General features: G+C 39.5%; 1 protein-coding gene and 1 pseudogene across 1 annotated transcript; both read right to left on the reverse strand.

The window, feature by feature from the left end:
- Positions 1–3,988: 3,988 nt before the first annotated feature.
- Positions 3,989–5,028, reverse strand: LOC144566018 (uncharacterized; annotated as a pseudogene).
- Positions 5,029–5,312: 284 nt separating this feature from the next.
- LOC144566019 (uncharacterized) lies at positions 5,313–6,932 on the reverse strand. Its single transcript, XM_078315875.1, has one exon. The coding sequence runs from the start codon at positions 6,930–6,932 to the stop codon at positions 5,313–5,315; it is 1,620 nt and encodes a 539-aa protein (XP_078172001.1).
- Between the last annotated feature and the right edge of the window lie 13,589 nt (positions 6,933–20,521).

Consider the following 20,521-nt stretch of genomic DNA (forward strand, 5'->3'; position numbering starts at 1 on the left):
TGAAATACAACTAAAAGTAGATGAAAAACAACCAGTAGAACATGAAAAACAACCAGTAAAACATGAATGACAATTAGAAGAACATGATAAATAACTAGTGGAAGACGAAAGACAACCAAAAGAATATGAAAGAAAACTAGTACAAGATGAAGGACAAATAGAAGAAGATGAAATATAACTAGAAGAAAATGAAAGACAACATGTACAATATCAAATACAACTAGAAGAAAATGAAAGACAACTGGTAGAACATGAAAGACAACTAGTAAAAAATGAAATATAACTAGAAGAAGATAGAAAAAAAACTAATTGAAGATAAAATACAACTAGAAGAAGATGGAAGATAGCTAGAAGTACATGAAAAACAAACTAATTGAAAATAAAATACAACTAGAAGAAGATGAAATATAACTAGAAGTACATGAAAAACAACCGATACAAGATAAAAGACAACTAATAGAAGATGAAAAATAACTAATATAATATGAAAGACAACTGAAAAAAGATGAAAAATAAATAGAAGAAGATGAAAAAAAACTAGTAGAAGATGAAATATAATTAGTAAAAGACGAAAGACAGCTAAAAGAAAAATAAAAACAACTAGTAGAAGATGAAAGATAACTAAAAAAGATGTAAGACAACTAGAAAAACATAAAAGACAACCAGTAGAAGATGAAAGACAACTAGTAGAAGATGACAACTAATATATGATGAAAAAAAAAAGATGAAAAAAAATAGTAGAAGATGAAAAACAACTAGTAGAAGACGAAATACAACTTGAAGAAGATGAAAAACAACTAGAAGAATATGAAATACAAACAATACTAGATGAAAGATAACTAGTAGAACATGAAAGACAACTAGTACAGGATGAAAGACAACAAGAAGTAGATGAAACAATTATAAGAAGATGAAATACAACTAATAGTAGATGAAAGATAGCCAATAGAACATGAAAAACAAACATTATAATATTGAAAAGTTCATAGAAGAAGATGAAATACAACTAGAAGAAAATGAAATACTACCAGTAGTAGATGAAAGATAACCAATAAAACATAAAAAAGAATAAATACAAAATGAAAGACAACTAAAAAAAGATGAAAGACAACTAGTAAAACATGAAAGACAACTTAAAGAAGATGAAATACAACCAGTAGTAGATGAAAAACAACTATTATAATATGAAAGACAATCACTACAAGATGAAAACAACTAATAGAAGATGAAAGACAACTAGAAGAACATGAAAAATAACTTGAAGATGATGAAATACAACCAGTAGAAGATGAAAGACAACCAGTGCAAGATTAAAGACAACTAGACGAAGATGAAATACAACAAGTTGTAAATGAAAAACAACTAGAAGAACATGAAAAATAACTAGTACAAGATGAAAGACAATTAGAAGAAGATGAAATACAATAAAAAAATAAAAATAAAACACAACTAGAAGAAGATGAAACACACCCAGTAAAACATGAAAAACAACCAATAGAACATGAAAGACAACAAGGTAGCTTTGTTGCCTTATGCCAACCTAATCCATGTAATCATTCGGGCAAATGGGATTGTAATACCCGAGGACCAACAATTTGAAAATCCAATTCATTTGGTTGATCACTTGACAAAGATTGGTTGGGTCCAACAATATTCCAATTTGAGTCTACGGCACTTTTCACCCAATCAAAGGGACATAAATTCTTGGATAAACGCGGAAAATGCCACACCAAACCAATATTGAGATCCCGAAGAAGGTCCACAATAAGTGAACCAAGAACAAGTCCCACCGGTCAATCCTCCACCTTTTGCAATGCCTTCCAGGGGTCAATTTGTACTCCCACATGGACCCGAAGCCCAAATGGAATTTCTTTGCCGTGAGATGTATGCTCAACGGCTTGATAGTCAAGATATGAGAAGGGAGTTGAGGCAAGTCCGACTAAGAGTCGACCGTAATTACAAGGAAATTCAATTGCTCCGTGAATCTCAATCAAGTCTCACACAACGATTCATCAATTAATACGGTGTTGAAAGCACCTCGGCATCTCAACCTCAATAAGGTGGAAATGAAGATGAAGAGCTTGATGACCTCCATGATGAAGAGAATTCTTGAGGATGATGGTAACAAGGAGGAACTTGCAGATGTGGATGCGGGCAACAATGACATGCATGACGATTAGTTCTAATTTAAAAAAAAAAACTTCTCAAACTTTAGTTTTAAAATTTTTTTTAACTAATTTTAGTTGCTATGCATGAACTTCTATCTTTTGTTGCATATTTAATTTGAACTTTAATTAGGATTAATTTGTGTTTTGAATTGTTTTAATTGCTTATGTTGATTAAATTGGTGAATTGTGGATGATTTTAGGGTCTAAGTTGCTAAAATTGTTAATTCTATGCATTTTGGATGATTTAAGGGTTTAAATGCAAAATGTTAATTGTGTGATATGCTTGAAATGCTTGAATTGCTTGACATGCTTGAATTGATTGAATTGATAGAATTTATTGGATATTTGGTATTTGATGTGGATATGCATGAGATGTAGAAATTTTTAAATGTATTGCATGAATTGATAACTTGTCAAGGATTGAATTGCAAAATTGTTGCATATGTACAATTGGATATCTTGGAGCCTTGACAAGTTGTATTGAATTACTTGAAATGCATGAATTGAATTGGTTATATATATATATATATATAGAGAGAGAGATAGGCTAATGTGCTTTCGGTAGCATATGGGCCGAAATACACACGGTCCAAATTTGAAATTTCAAAATTCAAAAAGTCGATCTGAACCGTTCATCTTGTTCTCCATATTAATATGTGTTTGGAGACCAAATTTTACATTTTTCTGAATTTTTTTACTATTTATTAAGCCACTTTGAAAATCGCTAATTCAACGGTTTTACTGTTTTGTTAAGCCACCGTTGGATCAGCAATTTTCCAAGTGGCTTAATAAATAGTAAAAAAATTCAGAAAAATGTAAAATTTGGTCTCCAAGCACATATTAATATGGAGAACAAGATGAACGGTTCAGATCGACTTTTTGAATTTTGAAATTTCAAATTTGGACCGTGTGTATTTCGACCCATATGCTACCGAAAGCACATTAGCATATATATATATATATATGTTGATATGCATGAATTTATATGTTGATTGACAATCCCTATTCTAACATTTGCGAATTGAAATGGAATTGTAAATTGTCATGAAAATTGTTTAGAGTATACCCTCAATTATTTTTCATTTATGATTTATAGAGATTATATTGCTAAATTGAGGGGGAGTGCATATTTTGAGGGGGAGCACCTTAAATTAGTTTTAATTTTTCTCCATTTCGTTGATTTCCAAAAAGGGGGAGAAATTGGAATAAATTGCTAGACATGCAAAAATAAAAATAAAAAAGTTTTTTTTTCGAATTATGCACTTACTCGCATTTTATGTTTTTGCAAATCGTCAAAAGGGGGAGATTGTTGTTATGTTTTTGCAAATCGTCAAAAGGGGGAGATTGTTGTTCGTGCAATAATCTTTTTCGTCTATTTGACTAATTTGCAAAAAACATACAATTATTGAATTTTATGATTTCTTCTATTTTTGAAAGATATGTAGGTTCAAGTCAAATGGAATTGCATTATGGAATACTTGGACTGAAGAAATCATGAAGACTCTTATCAAGAACACAACAACAACAACAACACAACAACAACCAAGCCTTTAGTCCCAAACGAGTTGGGGTAGGCTAGAAATGAAACCCAATCACACTCAAACAATAAAGATAAGTAATAATAAAGTAGTCATAAAATAAAAGTAATAAAAATAAAAGTAAAAGTGAAAGTGATAGTAATAATACTAATACTAATATTAACTATATTCTACCTAATCGTAGAGGTCAAAGTCCTAGCTTACATCATAGACTCCAACTTCCTACTCCTATGACCTAAGACCTATAATACTATATCTAAATAATCCCTAACCAGCACTAGGTCATGGTTCTGGTACGTGGATCACTAGCTTCCACGCGCTCCTGTCCGAAACCGACTCCTTAGTTATATTCCACTCCTTCAAGTCTCTTTTTACTACTTCGTCCCATGTCAATCGTGGACGACCTCTGCCTCTCCTTGTGTTTTCGATACACCTTATAATTCCAGTACGCACCGGTGCTTCAAGAGGCCTCCTTTGGAGATGTCCAAACCATCTCAAACGATTTTGGATGATCTTCTCTTCAATCGGTGATACCCCAAGTCTGTCACGTATATCATCATTTTGATGCGGTCCCGTCTTGTATGCTCACAACTCCAACGCAACATACGTATCTCTGCTACACTTATCTTCTGAACATGTTTCCTTTTAGTAGCCCAACATTCTGCACCATATAATATCGCAGGTCTGATAGCCGTCCTGTAGAACTTGCCTTTGAGCTTTTGGGGAACTTTTCTGTCACATAGAATGCCAGATACTTGTCGCCATTTGACCCACCCCGCTCGAATCCTATGACTAACATCTTCATCAATCTCACCATCACTCTGCAACATCGACCCTAAATATCGAAAGGTGTCCTTCCTAGGCACTACTTGTTCAGCCAAAGTGACATCTCCATCATCTGACCGGACACCACTGAACTCGCACCTCATATACTCGGTTTTAGTCCTACTAAGTCTAAAACCCTTCGATTCTAGAATTTGTCTCCACAGCTCTAGTTGCCTATCAACTCCTATCTTACTCTCGTCGATTAGCACCACATCATCAGCAAAGAGCATACACCAAGGGATCTCCCCTTGTATGTCCCTTGTAACTTCGTCCATCACTAGGGAAAAAATGTAGGGGCTCAAAGCTGACCCTTGATGTAGTCCTATCTTAAGAGGAAAGTCATTGGTTTCGCTATTGCATGCTCTGACACTAGTCACAACATCATCGTATCCTTGATGAGGGTAACATACTTTGTTGGAACTTTCTTCTTTTCAAGAGCCCACCACATAACATTCCTCGGTACTTTGTCGTACGCTTTTTCCAAGTCAATAAATACCATGTGTAGATCCTTCTTCTTCTCCCTATATCTCTCCATAAGTTGTCTCGTCAAGAAAATCGCCTCCGTGGTCACCTCCCAGGCATGAAACCAGATTGGTTCTTCGTAACGCTTGTAACTTTTCTTAAGCGATGCTCGATGACTCTCTCTCAAAGCTTCATTGTATGACTCATAAGCTTAATTCCTCTATAATTTGTACAACTTTGAATATCTCCCTTATTCTTGAAGATTGGTACTAATATGCTTCTCCTCCACTCGTCAGGCATCTTGTTTAATCTGAAAATGCTATTGAGTTAGCCAAGCTACTCCTACGTCTTCAAGGCACCTCCATACCTCGATAGGGATGTTATCAGGCCCCAACGCCTTGCATACTTTCATCCTTTTTAACGCCTCCTTCACCTCAGACTCTTGAATTCTCCGAACAAATCTTCTGTTGGTGTCATCAAAAGTGTCATCCAACTCGATCGTGGTGCTATCATCCTCTCCATTGAATAGCTTGTCGAAGTATGCTCTCCATCTATTATTTATCTCGTCATCCTTCACCAGAAGTTCACCATTCTCGTCCTTAATGCATTTAACTTGATTAAAGTCTCTCGTCTTCCTCTCGCGGAGTTTAACTATCCTATAGACGTCCTTTTCGCCCTCTTTCATACTTAGCTTCTGATATAGATCGTCATACGCACGACCCCTTGCTTCACTCACCGCCTTCTTTGCGTTCTTTTTTGTCGCTTTGAACTTTTGAATGTTGTCCTCACTCCTGTGATGATGCAAGCATTTGTAGCATTCCTTTTTCTCCTTGATAGCCTTTTGCATGTCCTCGTTCCACCACCAAGTATCTTTAGGTTCTCGTTTATTTCCTCTTGTCACTCCAAACACCTCCATAGCCACCTTTCGAACGCAAGTTGCCATCTCCTCCCACATGCGATTTGCTTCTCCTTCTATGTTCCATGCCCCTTCTCCAATCACCCTATCCTTAAACACCCGTGAGGCGTCCCCGTTGAGCTTCCACCATTTTGTCCTTGTGATTCTGGCGCCTTTGTCCTGCTGAACACGTATCCAAAGATGAAAATCGGATACCAGAAGCTGGTGTTGTGAAACAACACATTCTCCAGGTATCACCTTACAATCTACGCAAGCTCGTTTGTCCTCTCTCCTAGTAAGGACAAAATCGATCTGACTAGAGTGTTGACCACTACTGAAGGTAACTATACGGGATTGTCTCTTTCTAAAGAAGGTGTTAGCTAACATGAGGTCATAAGCTACGACGAAATTCAAGATCTCTTCTCCTTCTTGGTTCCTATCGCCATATCCAAAACCTCCATGCACCCTCTCAAATCCCCCACTAGTTGTACCAACATGGCCGTTAAAATCTCCTCCTATGAAAAGTTTCTCACTACTAGGCACCCCTCTAACCATGCCATCAAGATCTTCCCAAAATTCCTTCTTGGTAGCCTCACTTAAACCTACTTGTGGGGCATACGCACTAATGACGTTCAAAACCTTATCCCCAACTACCAACTTAACTAGAATGATCCTATCCCCTTGTCTCCTAACGTCGACAACTCCGTTCTTGAGGCTCTTATCAACTAAGATGCCCACCCCAATCTTGTTTCTCTCTTTTCCTGTATACCATAGTTTGAAGCCTGTATCCTCCACCTCCTTCGCCTCCTGAACGCATAAGATATTTACACGTCTCCTAATCGCAGTATCAACTATCTCTCTTAGCTTACTTGTTAAAGTCCCTACATTCGAACTACCTAAACTAATCCTACTTTCCTCGGCTAGCTTCCTTGCCCCCCGCACCCGTCGAGTAAGGTGCAAAGACCCTTGCTCATTTATCACTACATTCGGGCGCCGATGTAGCGCGCACGCCACTAATGAGGTGACGACCCGACCCTTGCTCATTTAACACCACACCTGGGTTCCGATATGGCGCGTCGCTATGAGGTTACGCCCCAACGAAATATCTATGGGTTTCATTTCATAAGAGAATGGCTGGTTTTTTACCGCTGGCTCGCCAAGCCTATCACGAACCCTCCTCCTTTATCCTGGCTTGGGACAGACTGTGCAGAAACTACACAGGCGAAGTTTCTTATCAAGAACACAAATTGTAAAATCAGAAGCTTGGTAAAGTAAGTTTGAGGCTGTTTAAACAGGGACAAACGTTACTAAAACTTTGGTAAAACGTTATAACGTTTTCAGCACAACTTGATCAAACGCAGAAGGAATCCAAAACGTTGGTAACTGTTCGCACAAAAGTGTATCACAAAGTTTCAGTATAGCAAGCTATACCTTTTAAACCTTGAGTTAACTTCCGATTAGGACTGCAAGTGCACAATCCTATCGTGTAGTAAAATCAGGTATCGATCTACAGGACGGTTCAAATATAAATTGGACTCTACTTAAGTTAATTAGGTACTAGAAGTTTGAAAAGGTTGATTTGGTTTGTTTAATTTCCTAAGTTCAATTGAGAGAAATAAATGACAGAAAGTAAAGTTTGGTTTTAAATCAGATATAAAGACTAGAAGTGAGAAAAGTTGGTTTGGGTATTTATGTTTCCAAAATAGTTCAACAACAGTAATTAACTACAAGGAAGAAAATAAACTTGGTTTAAATCAATAATAAAAAGGCGTTTCCAGGGTTTCAGATTTCATCTTCAACTCTGCCTCTTAGCACCAGACGCGGGCTGCGTCACTTCTACGTGCGTGGGCCTCGAGTTAATTCAGCATGCTTCTGTTTCTGCGTTGTTTCTTTGTGTAAGGTTCTACTGACCGTACCTAATGTTCCTAAACCTCAACTCTCGTTTGTTGGCTTAATAAACTTGGTAACAGAAATGCAATTTTACCTTCTTAGGTTTCCAACTCTAAACTCTCGTTTATTGGTATTCAACCTAAGTTATTTGTCAGGTTTACTAAAGGCATCCATTATCTCTCGAATAATGAAAAAGTTCACCTCTCAATTACTATTTGGTCTCGCCTCACGGCTCGAAATCCTACCTCAGATACTTAGTTTCATTGCAAGAAACATTAAGGCCAAAATACTAGAAAAGATGTTATAGACATCTAACAGTAGACAACAAGAATCATTCAAACAATTTCAACTAAGCAATTAAAATAGTACTCAAACAAATAAACACAAATTCAAACAACATGCATAATAAAACAGAGTATCCGACTACATCGTAACCCTAGAAACTAAATAAACTACTCAGACATGATAAAAAAACAAATAAAACAAGTGATGAAAAGAGAGTTCATAATGAAATGATAAAACCCGATGAAGACAAGCTTCCTGCCGAGCCTCCTCCTTCTAAACCCTCGAAACAAAGTGAAGAATAATGGTGGTTGTGTAAAGATCACTTCCAAAGAGGAGAGATCCCCTTCCTCCTACTGCCTCCCCCTTATTTATGGCTATTTTGTGACTTGGGGAGCAAGCAACCAAGGATGGAAGGTGAATCAATCAAGATCTCGTCAGATATTGATACGTCCAAAGGGTATGGTAAAAGCTTCAGTACAATGAGATGTACCTTTTAATCCTAAATACACTTTCGGTTCAGATTGCAAGTATACAATCCTATCGTGTAGTATATTATCGGGTATCGATCCACATGGAGTGTGTTTATTTACTATGCTTAAACTTTAGTAATAAATTTCAGAAAATAAAATAAAGTAAAGTGCAATAAAAGTAAATTGGGGGTTGTATTCTAACGATTCCTAAGGTTGGGTTCAATACCCAAAAGAAAGGAATTTGAAACAATAATTGTAAATAAAAGTAAAAGAAAGAAATTGATTTGCTTTCAAGATTTAGAGATCTAGAGGTCTCTGGTCTACAATCCCTTGCTAACTCTATTAATTCGGTATTTGTTTGAATTCATGTATGATTTGACGAGGTTTCTAACCTAATATGTTATTAAGGGTTACTTTCGTAAATTAATAACATGCCTAGGTAATTCAGACTTCTCGATTAGGTCCCTCACCCTAGCTACCTAGACCCATTGAGCTCTTGTTAGTCTCTCATCTCCTCAAATATTGGTACTTCTCAATTAAGTTCATGATACCAATACCTGACTCAATTTGAGATGTCCTAATTAGGGTTTGACTTCACGGTTAGGTTCTTCACCAAGTCCCTAACCTTAATTTCTATAGTTCTGGCTTAGATTAAATTGGTTACAATCTTAATCTAAATCTAGGGTATTTGCATTCATAATTTGGTACTATCCTATTGATCACAGTCAATTTTGGTTCTTTCGAATCCAAAACGGGATACTACAATTCAAGTACTAACTATGTAATTAACACAAATGATTAAATCACAGAAATTAACAATCAAATCCCATAAAACAATCATAATTAAAACAAATAACCGAATAAAATAAAATTAAACAAGTTCATGCATTGACCTAAACCCCTAGAGAGAGAACTCTTCTCTCTTAGAGAGATCAATTACAAAAAGTTGGCAAAGTAAGAAGAAATGAAATAAAGAAATGATTACACCCTTTATTGGATCAAAATCCTCAATCTTGCCGAATCTTGCTCAAGAAACCCTTCTTCTCCTTGCTTGAAAGCTTTCCTTACTTCAGAATTTATCACTAAGTATTGTGTGTGTGGAGATAGAGAATAAGATAATGAATGATTTTGAATGGGAATGAACCTCCTCTTTTATAGCCAAGGATCATGCCCAATTAAGAGCCTAGGAAGTGGAGTTAGTGGGTGCTATATTTGGATTGTTTCCCAGGATGCCTTGTCCATATTTGGTTGTCAAAACACGTCTATGAAGCGCCAAAAATAGAAACCGTGTTGAAACTGTGTAAATTTGGCTTTCTGCGGGTCCAGTGCGGATGGTTGATATGCACTGCGTATGGTCTCACCCACACTGAGTCTAAGTTTCCTTATTTAACTTATGCGAATTATTTGAGTGCGGGTGGAACTGCGGATGGATGACTCGCACTGCGTGTGGATAATGCTTTTGTGAAGTTTCTGAAATCGGCCAAGTAGTGAGTGCAGCTGGGCTCATCCGCACTAGGCTCGGGAAAATTTCCTGCGCAGCGCTTGGATGTTGAAAATGCGGCTAAGTACTCAGTGCGGCTGCATTGATCTGCAGTGCGTGTGGTTGATCCGCACTGAGGGGTATTTTCGCCATTTGTCATCATTTCTTGCAATGAAAAGCCAAATAACCGCAGTAACTTGATTTCAGGTGTATTTTAATCACTTTATATTAAAAAATACAAGATATTTGAGGTTATTTTATGATAAAATCTAGATGAAATGTGTATATAATTTATGCTTATCAAAATCTCCCAAGCTTGAACATTGCTTGTCCCCAAGCAACATCTAAACTTAAACTAGAATTCGATCTTTAATTTAACCCTATATCAAGTATACATTTCTCGAACTTTCGAAAAATTTGTATGATCTTGACAAAATTTAAAAATCTCAATGTAAATTTTTACAAATCTAAAGTGCAACCCTTGGTTAATCATGCTTCACCCCACAATTTGCTTACTCTAACTTCTACTTCCTTAAAGACTTAGAATTTGTAAACTTCGAACATCTAAACTTATTATGAAAACTTCATACTTATTTTGTGAAAATTCTTTCAAAAATCCCCCAAGCTTGAAACAAGCTTAGGCTAGAAATTCGCGGACTTCGTGTGTTGATATTTGCAAAATTCCTTTCTTCTTTTATTGCTTTTTATTCTATGACACTATAATTCTTTATCCTTAGAACAAAACCGGTTAGTTATAAGTAGTTAACCATACCTAACCGTTTTAATTCAAAAGTGCATTTTGCATTGCTCTTGGTTCAATCCTTTCATGACACGAACTCACATGTTTAGTGCGAACCCGGTCACTTTATCGGGCAAACTAGCGGAGCAAAGTGTCAATGATTTATTGCTACAAGTATGTCATGTCGCCGTAACATAAGCAAGCAGAATCTCTTTTCTAAAAATTTTCAATTTTAAACATTTTTTCAATATTTTTGCAAAATATCATGAATACACACATCCTTAGGCATTGAATCATACCTATGGATATCCTGATCTTTCTAAATTCATTTTTCACAAACAAGTCGTATTTTCAAAAAAATTTAAATCCCTAAGTTTTCATTTTCTTAAACCTTTATTTCCACAAAGTTTTTCGCCAAAGTATGGGGTTATTTGTAATTATTTCTAGAGTATTACTAAAAACTCGTTAAAATTCGCATCAAAATATCTAGTTTCCGTCAATCACTCAAATTTATCAAAGGTTTTATTTTTGCGAACTTTTAACACAAAAATTAAACATGATTTTATACTTTATGCATTTTCAAACAATTAAGTTCAATTATGCAAGACTCTATTTTTCATAACCTAGTAAAACATATTGACAAATTCGCATTTTCAATCATTCAAGTTCAAAATCACAAATCCTAATCATGGTCAAGTAAAAAACAAGGTTATAAATCCTAAAATTCTGAAAAAATAAACACAAAAATAAACAATTTGTTCCCATCCCCCAAGCTTAAATTAAGCATTGTCCCCAATGCATAAAAATAAACAAAAGTAAATGAGAAAAAACACGATATTCTGGTCTAGATAGAGGTGGTGGTGGTGTGCGCGATCAATCCTCCGCATCCATGTCATCCATAGGCTCCTCTTCCTCTCCATCACCTTGTTGAGCTGCAGCCGCCTCTGCTTCTTGTGCGGCTTGAACGGCCGCTTCCTCGGCGCATTGTCTTGCCAACTCTGCCTCCATCCTTCGAGCAGCCCTTCTTTGGTGAGGCGGTGTCGGTGGATCATCCTCATAGTTAGGATTGTTGCTCATGAATCCCTTACGGGCATAGTGGTAAGCTGCTGCGGCATGGGTCTCCACCTCATCCATACGTTGATCAAACGCATCCATGCGGATGTTGATGTTAAGGTTGAGGTTGTTGATGGAAGTCTGCATGATTTGCATGAAGTCCCACATTTGCTGCATTGTTATTCCTCCTTGTGTAGCTGCATCGGGGTGGACTTGTTGTGGAGCTTGGTCAATAACTGGTGGCTGTGGTGGTTGTTCTTGTGGGGCAAGTGGAGGATCGACAATCTTCCATGTGGGGGTAGTTCATCGGGTCGAGGCTAGTTTGGAGAGGCAAACGGTGCCGGATATTGTTCACTGCCAGATTTATCCATGCTTCTTGGGCATTATCGTATCGGATAAGCCTTGCTCTCACTAATCCTTCAAGGTCTACAAAAGTGTAACCTGGTACTACATCATCTCCGGTTGGTATGTGTAGTACTCGAGCAATCTTTGTAATTATACCGCACTACACCGCCTGGTTGAATGTTGTTAGCCACAGTTTTGATGTGTTTGGCACGGTTGTAGGTGATGTGTGGCATATACACCATCTCCCCATTGTTACGTCGAAGCATGCTACAAATATAGGTCATCTCCCCTTCGTTGAAGACCGAAGTGGTCTCCCCTCGAGCAAAAAGAGTGTGAGAAAGTACCCGTTGGAGATAACGAATCGCCGGGTGAGAGATGTTCTTAACCCGCTGATCATTGAGGACATCATCCATCATTAGGAGGCGAAATTGGTGCTCATTCATGTCATGGAAGAATCCGAGGGTAGTTCGCATTTGGTCCAAATTGTCTCGGCTTAAGTCGAATAACTCCAGTAGCTCGGTGGTGTGTAATGATACATAATGGCCCCCAAGGTTGAAGCTCATGGTTCTGGAGGCCCGATCAAATTCGTAGGAGGATAGGAATTCGATGGTGATGGCTCAGTAAGTGTCGACCTCGTCACATAGGAATTCCCACAATCCAAGGCGGTCGGTGAGCATTTGAACCGTGTCGGTGAGTCCCAACTGATCAAGAGCAAACCGACAGATCCATCGAGATGGTTCGAGAGTTCTATGGGTCTCGAGCGCGATCTTCCGGAGTTGTTGGTTAGCATTCAACTCCAAGGCGGGTGGATATGGAATGGATGGATTGCTTTGTTGACCCTTTCCCTTGCCGCTCCTTGCACGCTTAGATGCCCTTGTCGCCATCTTAACTGCAAAAAAATGGAATGAGTTAAAATTACGAAGAATTTGATGTATTTGGGGATCAGTGCGGGTGGTTTCAATCCGCACTGCGGGTGGCCTCACCCGCACTTGGTTCAATGTGGCTCAGTTATAGTTTTTCCCGAGCCTAGTGCGGATGCACTTTCATCCGCAGTGCGGTTGGTTGATCCGCACTGGGGACTTAACCAGATTTTGTTTGGGTTTTACAAGGTTGGTGCGGACGCACTGGCATGAGTGCGGGTGGACCCATCCGCACTAGGGTGGTTTTAACCGTTTTTTCCAATTTTGGTCAATTTCTTTGATTTTTGGTACCATTTCACAGATCTAACTATAAATAAATGAAATTAAGGGTAAGGAAACATCAAACCTAGTTGTAGATCGCGAAAATTCCAAGAAAATATGAAGAAATCCGAGTTTTAGCGAAAATCCCGCTTGATTGGCTTGAGAGAAGTTGAACTCGGGTTTTGGAGAAGAAATAGGGAGAAGGGGAAGAGAAAGATAGTGGAGAAGGGAGAGGAGAAGAAGAAAGTGATAGAGGAGGAAGTTTTCGGGTTTAGAAGAGAGAAAATCGGAGTTTTGAGTTGAGAAAACAAAAAGGCGCGAAAAAAATGGAGAAGGAGCGGGTTTAAAGAGATGCACGGGTGCGGATGCTCCATCCACACCGACAAAAAAATTTTGAATTTTGGAAAAAAATTGAAAAGCTTACCTCGGGTGCGGCTCATCCCATCCGTAGTGCGGGTGCTCCATCCGCATTGGAGGAAATTTTAACATTTTTTCGTCGGCAAAGTCTTCCAAGGTTAGTTAATTGTAAATTTCGAAAATTGGAAAGTAAATTAAGTAAAAATAAATTGCAGAAAGTAAAGAAAAACCTTGGGTTGCCTCCCAAGAAGCGCTCAATTTTACGTCGTGAGCTCGACATGATTCGTGCTCACTATTGAGGTTGGGGATCATCCAAGCGAAACCTTTCTTCCTCGCCTATTGTACTTGCATAATTAAAATGTTTGAGGCGATGCCCATTCACCTTGAATGGTCCGCTTTTATTGCTCAAAATTTCAATTGCGCCATGGTTGAACACCTTTTTTACCTTGTATGGCCCGGTCCATCTTGATCTTAACTTTCCCAGAAAGAGTTGGAGTCTTGAGTTGTACAATAAAACCGTATCTCCCTCCTTAAATTCTCGCCTTATTATGCATTTGTCGTGCCATCTCTTCGTCTTCTCCTTTTATAGTTTGGCATTTTCGTACGCATTGAGGTGTAATTCCTCCAATTCGTGTAGGTTGAGGATCCTTTTCTCACCGGCGGCCCTCATATCGAGGTTTAGGGTTTTTATCGCCCAATAAGCTTTATGCTCAAACTCAACCGGCAAATGGCACGTTTTTCCATACACAAGTTTGAAAGGAGTCATACCTATGGGTGTTTTGAAAGCGGTTCGGTATGCCCAAAGTGATTCGTCTAATTTGAGTGACCAATCCTTCCTTGATGTATTCACCACCTTTTGGAGGATGCTTTTTATCTCACGGTTAGACACCTCGACTTGGCCGCTCATTTGTGGATGGTATGGTGTGGCCACCTTGTGCTTGACTCCATACTTGAGTAGTAGAGCGTCAAATTGGCGGTTGATGAAATGAGATCCACCATCACTTATCACCACTCGGGGCACTCTGAACCTAGGAAAAATAATCTTTTTAAAGAGTTTTCTTACCACGGCGGAGTCGGTGGTTGGGCTAGCCTCGACTTCTACCCATTTTGACACGTAATCTATCGCCACAAGTATGTATTTGTTGTTGCAAGAACTCGGAAAGGGACCCATAAAGTCGATCCCCCAAACATCAAATAATTCGACTTCTAGTATGGCGTTTAGGGGCATTGCATGTCTTCTTGATATGTTCCCGATTCTTTGACATTTGTCGCACCTAAGCACATACTCCCTTGCGTCTTGAAAGAGTGTGGGCCAAAAGAACCCTGCTTGTAGAACTTTGGTGGCGGTTTTATCGGTTGAAGCGTGTCCTCCATAGGCGGATGAGTGGCAACAATGAAGAATTTGTTCGGTTTCCTCTCGGGATACACACCTTCTATGGATACCATCCACCCTTAACTTAAACAACAACGGTTCATCCCAAAAGTAATTTTTTGCATCCGAAAAGAATTTTTTCCGTTGTTGATAAGTTAGACATGGAGGTATTATACCGCATGTAAGGTAGTTGACAAAATCCGCATACCATGGCGCCTCGAGGTTGTTGACTGCACATAGTTGTTCGTCTAAGAATGAATCATCAATGGGCATGTCCTCCTCTTTCGATTCAATGGTAAGGCGTGAGAGATGGTCCGCCACTGAATTTTTGGTTCCCTTCTTATCCTTTATTTCTAGGTCGAACTCTTGGAGTAGAAGAATCCATCAGATTAGGCGTGGTTTGGCATCCTTTTTTCTTAGAAGGTATCAGATTGCCGCATGATCGGTGTACACAACCACCTTGGATCCCACCAAGTAGAGTCGGAATTTGTTGATAGTGAATATGACGGCTAAGAACTCTTTTTCCGTGGTTGTGTAGTTCATTTGTGCCTCATCTAGGACCTTGCTCGTATAATAGATCACATGTGGCTTGTTGTCGATCCTTTGTCCTAGTACAGCCCCAACGGCGAAATCGCTTGCATCACACATAATCTCGAATGGCATCTCCCAATTAGGTGGTCGGAGTATTGGGGCTGAGATTAGCTCCTTCTTAATCCTATCAAAAGCATTCATGCAAGGTTTATCAAAGTTAAATTCTGCATCTTTCATAGTTAGATTGGTAAGAGGTTTACAAATTTTGGAAAAATCCTTGATAAACCGTCGATAGAACCCGGCATGCCCTAGGAAACTTCTCACATCCTTGACACAAGTTGGATATGGTAGTTTCTCAATCACTTCAACTTTTGCTTTGTCGACTTCTAAGCCTTTGGAAGACACAACGTGGTCTAGGACAACCCCCGTTTGCACCATGAAGTGGCACTTCTCCTAGTTTAACACTAGATTGACCTGCTCACAACGTTCTAAAACTTTAATTAGGTTAGATAAGCAATCATCAAAAGAAATACCAAAAACTGAAAAGTCATCCATGAAGACTTCCATGAAAGTCTCCAATAGATCGAAAAATATAGCCATCATGCCTCTTTGGAAGGTTGCTGGGGGCATTGCATAGACCAAACGGCATCCTTCGGTACGCAAAAGTATCGTAAGGGCAAGTAAAAGTCGTCTTCTCTTGGTCCTCGGGGTGTATGGGGATTTGAAAGAATCCCCTGTACCCATCTAAGTAACAAAAGTGTGTGTGATTGGCTAGCCGTTCGAGCATTTGATCCACGAATGGTAGAGGGAAGTGATCCTTCCTTGTTGCATTGTTGAGTTTTCGGTAATCGATGCACATCCTCCATCCGGTGACTACTCTCGTAGAAATCATTTTGTCATCTTCGCCCTTCACCACCGTTGTGCCTCCCTTCTTAGGTACTACATGGACCGGGTTGACCCATTTGGAGTCGAAAATCGGGTAGATGATGCCGGCATCAAGTAGTTTGAGGATTTCCTTCTTCACCACCTCCTTAAGATTCGGATTGAGCCTTCGTTGAGCTTCAATGGTGGATTTGTGGTCATCCTCCATTAGGATCCTATGCATGCAAAGGGATGGACTTACACCGGTTAGGTCATCGATTGTGTATCCGATTGCCTTCTGATGTAGCCTTAGCTCGTGTAGAAGCTTCTCGGTTTGTTCTTTGTTAAGCTCGGAATTGACAATCACCGGGTATGTTTTATCTTCCCCCAAGTATTCATAGTGAAGGGTAGGTGGTAGTGGTTTAAGCTCGACTTTCGGTGCAGGGGAATCGGTCGAAACTTCATAATTCTAAGCAGAAATTGCTGAGTGCGGGTGGCTGACCCGCACTAGATGGTCAGTGCGGACGCACTGGCCTAGGGAAGTCAAATCTGTAGCTTCAGGGGGCTCAGTGCGGCTCATTCCATCTGCAGTGCGGGTGTTCCATCCGCACTCGGGAAAATTTTCACCAATTGCCTCATTTTCAGACCTGGTTTCTTCTAGATATGGGTCGAGTTGTTCATTCACCATCTCTTCCTCCTCATGAGTAGCTAAAATTGAATATAAAACATCCAATTTACAAATAGAATCATTGTCATTTGAAGGGAATTTAATGGCATTAAACATGTGAAAATTTACCTTTTAGCCTCTAATGTCAAAGGATATTTTTCCTTCTTTGACACTTATGTTTGCATCGGCTGTTGTTAGAAAATCCCGTCCCAATAGGAGGGGGTATGGGTATCCTCCATTTCAACTACCACAAAATCCACCGGGACAAAGAACTTACCTATCATAACAATCACGTCTTCCGCAATCCCCTCGGGGTAGCGTACGGTCTTATCGGCTAGTTGTAGTGACATTCTTGTGGATTTCAAGTCAGCAAGATTGAGCCTTTGATACACGGTCTTTGGCATAAGGCTCACACTTGCACCCAAATCACATAGGCACCTCTCGAATTTGGTATCACCAATTATACATGGAATTGCAAAACTCCCGGGGTCCTTCAATTTCGGAGGTTGCTTGTTTAAGAAAAGAGCGCTACACTCCTCATTAAGGGATACTATGCCTACTTCCTCAATTGATCTTTTGTTAGATAGTATGTCTTTCAAGAATTTTGCATAAGCGGGCATGTAAGTAATTTCCTCGGTAAAAGGGATGGTGATATTCAATTTCTTGAGGTGTTCCGCGAATTTGGCATATTGTTGGTCAAGTTTGTGCTTTACCAACCTTTGAGGAAAGGGTATAAACCTATGTGGTGGAATATACTTAGGAGTTTCAGTAGGTTTTAACTTTGCCGGGATAAAATTACCCGGTTCTTGAGATTCTTTCGATGTCGGTGTTTCCGCATTGAGAGGAGCTGGGGGTTGTTGTGCCTCCTTTGGTGGTTGGTGTTGCTCTTCAATGATGGACATCTTGGGTCCTTCGTATCCCGTGCCGCTCCTCAAGGTTATTGCCTTTGCTTGCTCCCTAGGGTTGATGTCCGGCTTGCCCGGTAGTGTGCCTTGTTGTCGGAATGACGAAGACGCTTGTTGTGCAACTTGTGTTTCTAGCATTGAGGTCTTGGTGTCTAAGAACTCAAACTTCTTCTTCAATTCCCTCAAGGAATCCGAAACATCCGTGTTGGTGTTTCTTTGGTAATTGATATACTCGTCTTATTTGTTCACTCTCTCTTTTTGAGAGAGTGCAAGGTCTTCGATCATCTTTTCTAATTTGGAGTTTTGGGAAGGACCTTGGTATGAGTTTTGGTTCGACCGGTATTGGTTAGAATTACCTTGGAATTGGCTGGAATTGTCATTCTCGGTCCTCCATTTGAAATTCGGATGGTTCCACCTTGTGTTAGGGTTGTATGAATTTGAATTGAAATTATCATTCTGCCTAACCTTGTTGTAGATTGGGTCGTTCCTCTTATTACCTTGATTATAGAACATGGCGTTCGCTTGTTCTACCTCGTTGCCTTCTATAAGGACTTGGCAATCGGCGGTGATATGAGTCGTCTCACCACATATGCCGCACAGAGCCTTCTTCGTCATGGATTTGACGTTATGTATTTGTGCTATTTGGTGTTGTAAGGCCTCCATTTGTGCTCTCAGGGCGGTAACCTCGTCGACCTTCATGATTCCCGATGTGGTTTGGGCTCGTCCCCCTCGCTCGGCCGTCCACTCCCTTTGGTTGATCGCCATATCCTCAATCATTGCCGTGGCTTGTGCCGGATCCATTCGTGACATGTTTCCCCCTGCAGCTGAATTTAAATGAGTCTTAGTAGCTATAGTGCAACCTCCATAAAAGAATTGGAAAAACAACCACATGTCAAGGCCATGGTTAGGGCACAAGCGTTGGAGCTCCGCCCATCGATCCCATGCCTCAGTTAGAGACTCCCCCTCGGCTTGCTTGAACGTTGTGATCTTCGTCCGAAAATGTTGGGTTTTGGATGGAGGAAAGTATTTTCCTAAGAATAACTTCTCTATGTCGTCCCATGTTTCAATATGGTCCCGGTTGACGGTCCTTAGCCACGTTCTCGCATTGTCTTGGAGGGACAAGTAGAAGCATTTGAGTTTGAGGTTGTCTAGATCATCCCCTTCTCGAGCGAAAGTGCCACAATGTTCTTCGAAAACCGCCAAATGAGCATGTGGATCTTCATTTAGGGCTCCTCCGAACTGATTTTGGCCAAGTAGGTGGATGAGAGAGGGCTTGATGTCGCGTGGATCTTGGCCATGAGGAATGAAACCGAAGCGGTGGCCTTGTTGACGGTTACGGCCATTTCCGTTTCCATTATTGTTATTGTTGTTGTGGTTGTTGTGGTTCCCGTTAGGAGATAGTGTTACTCGTACGCGGGAACTTTCGTCATGAACGGATATATCATCTCGGTTGCCTTGTGCGTTTTGGTCGTCTTGTTCGAAAACTGGATTCTCTACGTGGTTATTGAAGTTGATGGGTAGGGATTGGGTAGCCATGCTTGAGTATTCTTCTTCTTCGTAATAAAGCGTTCCTAAAGGGGTTCTCCCAAAGCTCATAGAAAGCTGAAAAAGAAGTAAGGTTAGTTCTCAAACAAAGAAAACAAAAATCTAAAATAAATTTGTAAAGTAAAAAATTAGAATTAAAATATACTCCCCGGCAACGGCGCCAAAAACTTGATACGTCCAAAGGGTATGGTAAAAAACTTCAGTACAATGAGATATACCTTTTAACCCTAAATACACTTTCGGTTCAGATTGCAAATATACAATCCTATCGTGTAGTATATTATCGGGTATCGATCCACAGGGAGTGTGTTTAATTACTATGCTTAAACTTTAGTAATAAATTTCAGAAAATAAAATAAAGTAAAGTGCAATAAAAGTAAATTGGGGGTTGTATTCTAACGATTCCTAAGGTTGGGTTCAATACCCAAAAGAAAGTGTTTTACCCTAAAATTGTGACACATAAAATATAACATGCAGTATGGCGCTCTAAAATTTACTTGAGATACCATAAAATATCCAAGATGGACCTAACTTAGCATCAAGGGCCCATGGCAATCCAACATAACCCAAAATGTCCATCTCTATGATTTGGACAGCCCCGACAGCTGTTAGTATTTCAACCATATATCGGTCATCCTAACTCCAATTTAGATGATCTAAATTTATATGAAACCTAGACGACGATACCTACAACATTTATGAAGGAATGAAATCATAAATCTGGACGGATCATGATCATAAGGTTCGTACAAAGTGAGGTACAAATATTGCCGTTACAGCTTGCTCTGGAAATCTGGACCGTCTGGAGTAGATTGGTCACAGCTGAGTCATATCAACTCCGATTTGAGCATATGAATATGCGTTGGAAAGGTGGGACCAAGATCTACAACCTTTATGTTGTACAAAATTGCAGAAAACGAATTTATATCGTCCAAAAGATTTGATGAATGAC

This window comes from Carex rostrata, chromosome 15 (genome assembly GCF_964058835.1).
Source record: "Carex rostrata chromosome 15, lpCarRost1.2, whole genome shotgun sequence".
Lineage (NCBI taxonomy): Eukaryota > Viridiplantae > Streptophyta > Magnoliopsida > Poales > Cyperaceae > Carex > Carex rostrata.

Bases quoted from the DNA above. Each gene is read 5' to 3' on its own strand.
- LOC144566019 (XM_078315875.1), bottom strand. From the start codon at position 6,932: ATGAGCAAGGGTCGGGTCGTCACCTCATTAGTGGCGTGCGCGCTACAT.